General features: G+C 37.8%; 1 protein-coding gene and 1 pseudogene across 1 annotated transcript in view; one reads left to right on the top strand and one right to left on the bottom strand.

The window, feature by feature from the left end:
- The window catches only part of LOC112070665 (myosin-2-like), a 20,262-nt gene extending 15,853 nt beyond the window's left edge, over nt 1-4,409 (bottom strand). Inside the window, exon 1 of the mRNA XM_024138092.1 lies at nt 4,334-4,409. Within this exon, the coding sequence (XP_023993860.1) occupies nt 4,334-4,409 (76 nt within the window). The remainder of the gene's footprint in view (nt 1-4,333) is intronic.
- A 4,023-nt stretch (nt 4,410-8,432) lies between these two features.
- Nucleotides 8,433-12,762, top strand: part of LOC112070667 (myosin heavy chain, fast skeletal muscle-like) — a 26,715-nt pseudogene continuing 22,385 nt past the window's right edge.

Below are 12,762 nucleotides of genomic sequence, written 5' to 3'. Positions count from 1 at the left end.
AGAGACAGAACCTCTCCTCCTGGCCATCTGTGAGTGAGAGACAGAATCTCTCCTCCTGGCCGTCTGTGAGTCAGAGACAGAACCTCTCCTCCTGGTCGTCTGTGAGTCAGTGACAGAACCTAATTGTTTCTCTCAATTATCCCAACGAATGTATTTATCAACTTGCCTTTCACTGTCCTCAGACTATAAATTATAAAATGATAATACATTTATTATAGCAGTCATCAAAACTAGACACGGTGTAATTATGCTGTCAGCGCTTACTAGAATCAATCTCCTATCATGATAACATTATGACAGCTCGGGACTAGACGCTTCTATCTGCAAAAAATATGATTCTGAGATAATTAGCTTTAATGTTCAGAACCGTGATTGGTTTAAATGGTGTTTTTATTTGGGTATTTAAACTATATAGGTTAAGAACATTGAACAAGAACAAGGCTATTACAAATTAAAATGCAGAAAGAACCGTATTGTCCCAAGCTGTCAATTAGTCTARACCTGTTTAAGACCAAGATAAAAGCATTTCATGTATTCAGTAATGTTACACTTATCTACATACCAGGGGCTTCAAGTTGCAATGAGCCCAGGACTGTAGATCTTTATCAGCAGGTATTAAATCAAAATCGTCTGATCTCAGATCTCCACTATGTCTACCATGCCGCATACATAACGGAGACTTCAGACATTTATGGGGACAGCTAAATATAGAATCCAGAGAGGCAGGAAAGGTTGGCTTCAAGGCCAAGCAGACAGTTGTAGTTAAAATTACACAGCCATGGTGTTTGAAGGTTGTTGTTTTAGTTCACCTCACTTTACAATGTTTGTGTGAGAACCATTGCTCTTAGAAAAAGGGTATATGGCTATCCTCATAGGATAATCCCTTGAATAACTATTTTTGGTTGCAGGTAGAACCCTTTTGGTTCCAGGTAGAACCCTATTGGGTTCCATGTAGAAGCCTTCTCGGAGCGAGTTCCACATGGAACCCAAAAGAGTTCTACCTGGAACCAAAAAGAGTTCTACCTGGACCCAAAAGAGTTCTACCTGGAACCAAAAAGGTTTATACCTGGAATCAAAAAGGGTTATCCTATGGGGACAGCTGATTAACTGTTTTGGAACCCTTTTTCTAAGAGTGTAGAGAACTGTATCCCACATTATTATAGCTACTACACTAGGACAACCTTACAGAGAGGCCAGGCCAATGAATGCAGCTAATCTGATTACGATCCAACAAATGAACCTCACTTCATCTTCACGATCTATTCCATACAACATTATTTAAGATGGTCGTTGAATTACGTTGACAGTTATTATCACAGTTTTGACAGTTAATTACAGTCAGTCCCTCAGAATATGGCTCTGTTCGTGGGCTGGATTTCAGGACCAAATAGATCCTTTCATCACGTCTTCAGTCAAACTGGTATCCTCAGTGTCCAACAGAAACAACAGCTGCCATAGAGGTCAAGGCTATAAAACTATTACTGAACACACCAAGCACTCAGGGACAACTTAATTGTCAGTTAAGAAATGACCAGTGGTGTAAAGTACGTAAGTACTTTTGATACTTAAGTATATTTATAACCAAATACTTTTAGAGTTTTACTCAAGTAGTATTTTACTGGGTGACTTTCACTTTTACTTGAGTCATTTTCTATTAAGGTATCTTTACTTTTACTCAAGTTTGACAATTGGGTTATTTTTTTACCACCGGAAATGACTCATTCAAATAGGCCTCTTCTATGGGATCATCACCTGCCTTTTGTTAAATAGCAGAAAACAAATCATTCAGTCAACATTCATTCCCGTTATTGTCTATGGCAATATAGTCTATATGAATGAAGATGCCACTGTATTGAAGACATTGCATGCAGTTTATCACAGATGAAAGGTCCAGTATACATCGTTGCATTTCGTATCAGCAAGTAGGCTGGCCCTCCTTTAAGTCGCGTAGATCGATGCATTGCGTTCTTTTTGTCTTTGAAGCCCTCTTGCATAAACGTCCGCCATACCTTASCTCATTATGAACCTTCAGACAGGTAAGTTACCAGACCTGGACTCAGGGATGACTAACCCTGGAGATAAATCCCTTCAATCTCCACCTTGTCAGGTAAATCTGATGTTAGTTTTTTTGCGCCTCTCATGTGGAATGATCTCCAAAAGTCCTAAAAGTTGGTGGAGTTGGTGCCTCCTGGGTAATTCAGAAATCAAGACAAAGGTTGGCTACTTTGAAGAAATTGTTTAACACTTATTTTTGGTTACTACATGATTCCATATGTGTTATTTCATAGTTCTGATGTCTTCACTATTATTCTACAATGTAGAAAATAGTACAAATAAAGAAAAACCATTGAATGAGTAGGTGTGTCCCAACTTTTGACAGGTATTGTATGTATAATGTCTATAATAATGTATTATAACGTGTAMGTAAAATARTATAATAGRGTASGTCCTCTGTAGCTCAGGTGGTCAGTAGAGCATGGAGCTTGCAATGTAGCTTTGATTCTACTAAGGTAACATATGGAATTGTTTTAAGATGGTCATACCACAGGTCATTTAGCTAATTGATTCAGAATTTTAGGACCTCCTTTAGGAATAAAAAAAATTATATTTGCATTTGTCCTTTACTACTATAGCCCAGAGAAATGCATTGAATAACATTCATGAATTGAAAAAAAGACTGTTGGCCCAAAACTACCTCCATTCTTCCATTCATTTTAACGTGTTACCTTCAGACGAGTCCCGTGACACTGCTGGGGGTCATAGAACAAGATGGAGAACATCATCATGTTCGTGAGAGTCTCTCCTTTCCCCAGTGGGGTCATATTGTTTTGGATGCAACAGTCAGAAGTTGGCACATCAGCGTTACCAACTTCAGATGAGTCTCAAATTAGTTTGTAGGCCAAACCATTCGGACGCTACAAATGTTTTTGTGAGTAGGCCAATTTTCGGGATGTCTCATGGTCTGACAAACACTGCTGTAGCTCAGCCAGCTTCCACCCCAGATGGGGTGTCTCATGGTCTGACAAACACCGCACCAGTACAGCCAGCTTCCACCCCAGATGGGGTGTCTCATGGTCTGACAAACACCGCACCAGTACAGCCAGCTTCCACCCCAGATGGGGTGTCTCATGGTCTAACAAACACCGCTGTAGCTCGGCCAGCTTCCACCCCAGATGCGGAAGTCCGACATAGGAGGATACAGTGGATTGAGACGCAGCCCATGCAAAACAGATCTTTATCTTCAACTGACAGATTCTGATGTGGATTTTGTTTTATGTTACTTAGATTGACACACAATAGTCTCGTAGAGAAGTAAAGATGCAAGACTTCCTGTACCTTGGTCTCCCACAACTCCCACAACTAGAAAATTATGTTTCAGACAATTGAGCGTGTTGTTGGTGTCCCCCCTWGTGACATGTTCYACATGTTCATTAGTGACGTGTTGGCGTCCCCTGATCCCTTCTTTACAGAAAATATAGAACATTTTAGATCCCAGATTGACAGTAGCCAGCCTCATACCAGCATTTCTGGTCTGGAGGGACTTGAAGCAACTACTCTGAGACCGTCTACTGCTTCTATTTCCTCCCTGATACTGTCGCTCACATGAAGACCTCCTCCTGCCCCTTGGACATGGTCCCTACAAGACTACTACAAGACGTTATACCTACTGTTGACCCCAACATTGTCTATTGTAAATAGTTCACTGACCTCTGGCTCCGTTCCAGCCCACTTAAAAAAAAAAATTGTCCAACCTCTCCTTAAAAAGCCCAATCTAGACCCCTTCCTCACTGAGTAATTATAGACCTATCTCTAAGCTTCCTTTTTTTTAAATCCAAGATGTTAGATAAAGTTATTTTCAAGCAATTGCTGACTCATGTTAGCATTATTAAATTATTAAAACAATTCCAGTCGGGCTTCTGATATCTTCACGGCAGTTTTATTGAATGTCAGTAGTGACCTTCTGTTGGCTACCGAAGCCGGTGGTGAATGCTATATTCTAGTTATTTTGGGATAGTTTTGATCATAACATTTTGTATTGACCGGCTGGAGAAGTATAATTAAAATATAATTAAAGTCAAAACTTTCATCTCAGTCACTGATCTTATGAAACATGTAAATGCTTTTATTTCCTCATGTCTGGATTACTGTAAGTCTTTGTAAACGTGTCTCAGTCAGAAATCAATCTATCGCCGACCGTCATGAGTGAATAGTATAAATGTTTTACGTTAAGCTGGGGGTTCAGTATGTTAGTAGCTACAGCAGTTGTGTGTGTATCTGACAGTCCTCTCCTGTGGTGTAACTGGGTATTAGTCGGTGGTCCTGGGCTTTTCGCCTGACAGCTCTGTAGCTTTGGGAAGGTCCTTCTCGATAACAATGGGGTCATCCATCAACCCAAATCTCTTCGCCATCTACCCTTCTCCGTCTATCAGGACATGTGATGTTACTGTGGACGGAGAGAAACAGTTTCAKGTTTCAAGTTTTATTAGTCGTATGTACAGGATAAGCAGCTGTTACAACAGTGTTCTCGGGCCAGCTGCCCCATTTGTTCAACTCCAGATCTATCACAACTGAGTGCACCAGTTGGGCGTAAAAAAAATATGAATTTCTTTATACTTTGAAGCAATATTTTTTAATTAGACATGTCATCCTTTCATAGACTTGCTGTGAAAGTAAAGCTCTGTCAACCTAGGCTGTGGAATAGAGGAATCCGGTGCAGGACAGCACAACATTTTGAAAATGTATGTCGACCCTGTCCACATTGCTGACGTTGGCTACTGTAAAAGATGTAACACTGAGATATGTTGCCTGGAAAACAAGCTCAGAATTTTAGCACAGTTATTGTCAGCTGGCGTTTAACAATAGCATCAGGGTTTGGCAACGGTTCTGGACAGCTGGCGGTTAACAATAGCATCAGGGTTTGCCACTCTGTGATATCATTGATGTCCTTATGATGTTACCATCAGGGTTCTGCAACGGTTCTGGACGGCAGCAAGGTGTACAGACTTTTGTTCCACAGCAGCTCTGTCACAGCTGATTCAGCGAATCAACTCCTCATAGTCCTGATTCAAACCAATCAGGTGTGTCAGCTCTGTCACAGCTGATTCAGCGAATCAACTCCTCATAGTCCTGATATCAAACCAATCAGGTGTGTCAATCTCCTATCACAGCATTGATTCAGCCAGAATTCAACTCCTTCATAGTCCTGATTCAAACCAATCAGGGTGTTCAGCGAATCAACTCCTCATAGTCCTGATTCATCTTTCAGCACATCAATCCTCATAGTCTTGATTCAAACCAATCAGGTGTGTCAGCGAATCAACTCCTCATAGTCTTGATTCAAACCAATCAGTGTGGTCATCTCTATCACAGCTGATTCAGTAATCAGATGATCTAAGATCTGTTTTGTAATTTCCCCTGTAATGGTTAAGTTGAGGACTTGGTAATCTATTCTAAGGAAAGCTTATACCCAACTGTGGATCTAAGAGAAAAATGTCCTGCGGATACAATGACAAATGTCAAATATCATGAATAAGCTATCTAACAGTCCTTAAAATACCTTTAATGTCATTTAATGTCATGAACTCCTTTTTAATAACCTACATTGTAAGAAGACTCTCTCTACCCACAAACGTGTCTAGAAAATATGTTGTGGCAGCTGTTTGGAAGAGTTGCCGATACTCAATCACTTCAAAGGCTTTAAACAATACGCCTTGACTGCGAGATGATGAGAATAGCACAGCCTAAGAAATTAAAAGATTGTTTGCCTTGCCTATTCAACATGTGTCTCCTGCACGCCCCCCTATGATGTTTCCAACAGTGACTTTATTAATACATGACATTGTCACATTGTTGCTAATAAGTTGGGAGAACGTTGTGACATCTTCATTTAGTGGTGATGGAATGAGACGCTGGATCTGAACAGAAGCACATTAATTAATCTTGAACCAATGAATAAATAACTTTTACACAACAATTGATTGCAGATGTTTGACAGAAAATATACCATAGATATAAAGCTGTGAAGTGATTGACTTGAAAAAATGTTGACTTGAAAAAAAGTGTTGATTTGATACCAGGAACCAATGTCTTTTAACAACTGCAAAACTCACAAGTATATACCATTTAAGGATACATCTCACATGTAATCTCCAATTTAGAAAAAAATGAATTGTTTCAGTATTTGTGTTCTTATCACTTTCTTTGAAGGGGATATACATAAGGCATTAATATACACTGTGATAGACCATTCATAAACCTTTAAGCTTTGTAGTACCATTCATAAACAGCTTTAAGACACCTTAAGCTTTGTAGTACCATTCATAAAACCTTAAGCTTTGTAGTACCATTCATAAATTTAATCTTGCAGTACATTCATAAAAACCTTAACCTTTGTAGTACAATTCATAAAACCTTTAACCTTTGTAGTACCATTCATAAAACCTTTAAGCTTTGTAGTACCATTCATAAAACCTTTACCTTTGAGTACCATTCATAAAACCTTAAGCTTTGTAGTACCATCATAAAAGCCTTTAAAACCTTTGTAGTACCATTCATAAAACTTTAAGCTTTGCAGTACCATTCATAAAACCTTTAAGCTTTGTAGTACCATTCATAAAACCTTAACCTTTGTAGTACCATTCATAAAAACTTTAAGCTTTGTAGTACCATTCATAAAACCTTTAAGCTTTGCAGTACCTTCATAAAACCTTTAAGCTTTGTAGTACCATTCATAAAACCTTTAAGCTTTGTAGTACATTCATAAAACCTTTAACCTTTGTGTACCATTCATAAAACCTTTAAGCTTTGTAGTACCATTAAAACCTTTAGCTTGTAGTACCATTCATAAAACCTTTAAGCTGTGTAGTACCATTCTCATAAACCTTTAACCTTTGTAGTACCATTCATAAAACCTTTAGCTTTGAAGTTACCATTCATAAAACCTTTAAGCTTTTGTAGTACCATTCATAAAAACCTTTAAAGCTTTGAAGTACCATTCATAAAACCTTTAACCTTTGTAGTACCATTCATAAAACCTTTAAGCTTTGTAGTACCATTCATAAAACCTTAAGCTTTGCAGTACCATTCATAAAACTTTAAGCTTTGCAGTACCATTCATAAAACATTTAAGCTTTGTAGTACCATTCATAAAACCTTTAAGCTTTGTAGTACCATTCATAAAACCTTTAAGCTTTGTAGTACCTTCATAAAACTTTAAGCTTTGTAGTACCATTCATAAAAACCTTTAAGCTTTGTAGTACCATTCATAAAACTTTAACCTTTGTAGAACCATTCATAAAACTTTAGCTTTGTGTACCATTCATAAAACCTTAAGCTTTTAGTACCATTCATAAACCTTTAAGCTTTGTAGTACCATTCTAAACTTTAACTTTGAAGTACCATTCATAAAACCTTTAAAGCTTTGTAGTACCATTCATAAAACCTTTAAGCTTTGTAGTACCATTCATAAAACCTTTAAGCTTTGCATACCATTCATAAAATCCTTTAACCTTTGTAGTACCATTCATAAAACCTTTTAAGCTTTGTAGTACCATTCATAAAAACTTTAACCTTTGTAGTACCATTCAAAAAACCTTTTAAGCTTTGTAGTACCATTCATAAAACCTTTAAGCTTTGTAGTACCATTCATAAAACCTTTAAGCTTTGCAGTACCATTCATTGTAAACAATCAAAACAACATGTGTCCAGCGTCATTCATAAGGAATCTTCAAAATACAAGTCTTTATTTTTTACGGTGAAAATGTTGTCATTTTAAAGTCCGTTTACCCAACACCCTGACAGACACACTATTCAGTCAACAGGCTTGGGGTAGTGTAACAGGGTTGGTGTTGCTTCTACTAGACTCTTCAGAAATATCTATTCTAAAGTTTAGTACTCAGAAAATAAGAATTGTTCTTAAATGACTTGCCTGTGTAAATAAAGGTTAAACATAAATAAAAAAATAATGGTTGAATTTCATGTCGATAAGGTGTTATGCCATTGGCCAAACTTGCAGACAGCGGGAGACGCGAATGTCATTTTTCTCAGTCTGAGATTACATGGAAGCAGTAGGTCAGTTCTAAACTAAAGCATGTGTTATATTTATGTAAATTACAGTGTGTACAAGTTTAGTATGTACAGCAGCTCAGGTCAGCACAGAGCTTACTCTAGTAGCAAGTTAGATGACATGTCAGTTGTAGACATTTTCTGCTGTAGAAACCTGATCCTCCTTAAGGTCTCAGAATAGTCTAGAACAATCACTGGTAAAGAATAAGAGTGTGGTGCTCCTCGAAGTGGTGGGCTAGAGAGACACAGACACACGGAGGTCTCTCATCAATCCATTTCCTTTACCAGAGTGGTCCATAATTAACTTCTGCTTGGTTTGGCACTTCCAACCAGATATAAGGAGGCTGAGGCCCCAGTATCCGTGAGTCAATACCTTCTTCCTCTGTGGTAAGACTCCTTAGATTTTTACATTTGTCTCATATTTGCGCCAGCATCTGAGGCGGTAGTAACTGCACTGTGAGTTCATAATTTAAAAAAAAAGTGTTTCATGTTTTATAAGATTTCACAATATGCAATCGACATTGATTTAAAATGTAATTTGTAACATTTTACTTTAAATGTGTTTTGCTTAAAATCTGTCACTTTCATTCAAGGTCAAAAGTGCTGTACCTGCATGTGTTTGTAGATTCAGGTGGTGGTCTAGAATAATACTGGATTGTCAGGGCTACTTGACAGAATGCACAGTAAAGTAGGAAAATGAAAGTTACCAGTTGACCTGTAGCTGAATTGACTATGGCTGAATGATGGGTGGGAGATGGATGCCATTCAAAATGTTTCTTACCCTTCAGGGGCTAAATTACAAGGTTTCAGACTTGTGCGTATTCACAACACCCTAATGTTTCACAGGGTCCTCCAAGACGTACAAATTCAACTGTAGGAGGGGAAAAAGAAGGTGAGACATGGTTTGTCTTCACATAAAAAGTGCCGAAAAAAATTCTGTGTGAGATACCGCTCACTCTGTTGACTGTGGAGGAAGCACCACAGAGTCAATCATGTTTCTTGTTTCATCTCTTTCCTAGTGAWCCGTCACCATGAGTACGGACGCGGAGATGCAGATCTACGGCAAGGCTGCCTTGTACCTTCGTAAACCCGAGAGGGAGAGGATGGAGGCACAAGCCGCACCCTTTGATTCAAAGAACGCCTGCTATGTGACAGACGTCAAGGAGCTGTACCTTAAGGGTTTGATCACTGGCAGGACAGAGGGGAAGTGTACTGTCAAAGTCATAAATGCTGACGGCACCAAAGTGGTGAGTCTGATCTGAAAAGTATTGAAGTTAAATACATATATATATATACATATACTTATAGTGGTAAGTCTGATCTGAAAAGTATTCAAGTTAAATACATATATATATACATATACTTACAGTGGTAAGTCTGATCTGAAAAGTATTCAAGTTAAAAAATTATCAAAACCATTCCAAAAGCCAATATTAAATCAGTAACAAAAAAAGATTTATGAGCATTTCTTTGTTCTTTTTTAAGCAGAATATAACCTTCAAACAAACCATTTTTATTGCTGCTATTTCAAAATGGTGTGGAATTATTGATAATGACAACTCAAGAATCACCATTTATTTGTCAGTGGGTGAAAACAAAGTACTTGGATTAAATTTTGGTATGCATTTAAAAAAAAAGATTTAACTTGTATTTAATGAGCAAAAAGCATTGAGTCATGTCCAGTTTGATCCGTGTGTAATCTAGATTTCTGACTGTTTCAGGATAAAGAGTTCAAAGAAGCAGACATCTACCAGATGAACCCCCCGAAGTACGACAAGATTGAGGACATGGCCATGATGACCTACCTGAATGAAGCCTCTGTGTTGTATAACCTCAAAGAGCGTTATGCAGCATGGATGATCTATGTAAGAAACCTAATAAATACACACATACAGTACTACACATAAATTAACAGTAAAAACTAAAACAGACCAATACAGTAGACCCACATTAGTATACCATAGTACACCCACATCCTCACATAAATCCAGGTAAAAGTCAATCTGACTTTGCTAATCGCCGAATTGGATCCCTTTCATCCAGACCTACTCTGGGCTCTTCTGTGCCACGGTGAACCCCTACAAGTGGCTCCCCGTGTACGACGAAGTCGTTGTCAACGCCTACAGAGGGAAGAAGAGGATGGAGGCTCCACCCCATATCTTCTCCGTCTCTGACAACGCCTTCCAGTTCATGATGATTGGTACGAGCTCTCATGGAGATATGGATGGATGGATGGATGGATGGATGGATGGATGGATGGACGGATGGATGGATGGATGGAATCTACTGTCTTCTAGTCTAAATTAGAACAGTCTGCTGGGAAACTCTCATTTTACTCTCCTTGAATGGAAAATATTCCAAAATGTAATTCATGATGATGCTTATGAATACAATGATGTACTCCTAATGTTGATTGATTATAATAAGCAACATGTTTTTTGGTTCCAGATAAGGAGAACCAGTCCGTCCTGATTACGTAAGTTGTTTTCTATCATTTCACTTGAGAAAGTGTTTCTATTCTGATATGTCGTGTGACTTGGGTGTTATAAAACACATGATATTATGAACGGATAAGGCTCTCTGTAGTAATGACTGGGTGTTATAAAACACATGATATTATGAACGGATAAGGCTCTCTGTAGTAATGACTTGGGTGTTATAAAATATATGACATTATGAACGGATAAGGCTCTCTGTAGTAATGACTGGGTGTTATAAAATACATGATATTATGAATGGAAATGCTCTCTGTAGTAATGGACTGGTGTTAATAAAACATAGACTATTATGAAGGATAGGCTCTCTGTAGTAATGACTGGGTGTTTATAAAAGAACATGATATTATGATGGATTAGGCTCTCTGTAATAATGACTTGGGTGTTATAAAAATACTATGACATTATGAATGGATTAAGCTCTCTGTAGTAATGACTGGGTGTTATAAAATAGACATATGAGATGGATAATGCTCTCTGTAGTAATGACTTGGGTGTTAAAAAAATAAAGGACATTATGAGGATAAGGCTCTCTGTAGTATTGACTGGGTGTTATAAAATGCATGTATTAATGAATGGATTATGGCTCTCTGTAGTAATAGACTGGGTGTTAATAAAATACATGACATTATGAATGATTAGGCTCTCTGTAGTAATGACTGGGTGTTATAAAATACGGATAATCAGTGGATTAGGCTCTCTGTAGTAATGACTGGGTGTTATAAATACATGACATTATGAAACGGATAAGGCTCTCTGTAGTAATTGACTGGGTGTTATAAAATTACATGATGATTAATGAGATGTAGGCTCTCTGTAGTAATTGACGGGTTGTTTAAAATACATGACATTATGAATGGATTAGGCTCTCTGTAGAATTGACGGGTGTTATAAAATACATGATATTATGAAGGATAGGCTCTTCTGTGGTAATGACTGGGTGTTATAAAATACATGACTAATATGAATTGAGATTAGGCTTGTAGTAATGACGTTGACATGACATATGACTCGATAAGTGGGGAAATATTTATTAATTATTTATCTTATGTTAGAAAACGTGTCGGCAGTGTATTTTTCAAAGCTTATTTCTAGTGAAAGCCAATCTGACACTCAAAATGTGACTAAACCATCTTTCTCTGTTATATAAACGCGGAGAATCCGTGTGCAGGAAAGACTTGTCAAACCAAGCGTGTCATCCAGTACTTCGCCACCATTGCAGTTTCTGGTGTCAAGAAGGAAGTAAGACCCCAGCAAATGAAGGTAACACATTTCAGTTGGTGTTCTGTGTAAACTTTCTTTCAAGCGGTGAATCCTGTTTAAGAAGTCAAGTGTTTGCTAGTTTCTGAAGCAACTTGTGTTTGCTCAATCAGGGGTCTCTTGAGGATCAGATCATAGCAGCTAACCCTCTGCTGGAGTCTTACGGTAATGCCAAGACAGTGAGGAACGACAACTCGTCGCGCTTTGTAAGTATGAAGGGCATACTGTGGAAGTGACTTCAATTGGAAAAAATATTTTATAGTTCCCTATAGGTGCCATAATACCCATAAAACCTACGGGTCAAACAGGGAAATGCAACCAATTGTTTTCCCCACCATTATTTCTCCATCGGGGATTTTAGCAACAGTTAAAATAAGGTTTGTTTGTCCGTGTAGGCTAACCCTGGTGTGACGTTTTGATAACCATGTAAATCAGAAAAGGTGACTTTATTCAATATATTTGTCTCTATCTACTCTCAGATTTCAAATGCTAATTAGCATCAAATTAGACATCATGACAACTACAAATCCTGCAAGCTCCTGCTGGTCATCTCTAGCTGACACCTTTGCTAACAGCTATTTGTAATTTTCAATTAAACTTACACAAGACAGAATGTACCATTTAAATATAATGTAGCCAATTTATTCATTAATACATTTAGCTAACAGTGATGATAGTTTTCCAGAGATTCTAACCTTTGCCTAAATTAGGCAAGTCTCGTCCAGACATCATGGCATTTGTAGTTCTTTATGAACATTAGCAGTATATTGCATTTCATTTGTTGTGGGAATATACAGGCAAATATATTTCGCTAAAAGTCACCTTGTTAGATTTACATGGTTATCAAAACGACACGCTAACTACACGCTAAAATCCACTATTGGGGAAATGAATGGTGTAAAAACGTTTGGAACCATTCCCTATTTGACCGCTAGGTTTTATG

This window comes from Salvelinus sp. IW2-2015, unplaced genomic scaffold (assembly GCF_002910315.2).
Source record: "Salvelinus sp. IW2-2015 unplaced genomic scaffold, ASM291031v2 Un_scaffold1385, whole genome shotgun sequence".
Classification (NCBI taxonomy): domain Eukaryota; kingdom Metazoa; phylum Chordata; class Actinopteri; order Salmoniformes; family Salmonidae; genus Salvelinus; species Salvelinus sp. IW2-2015.
This window is presented reverse-complemented; position numbering and strand designations above follow the sequence as displayed.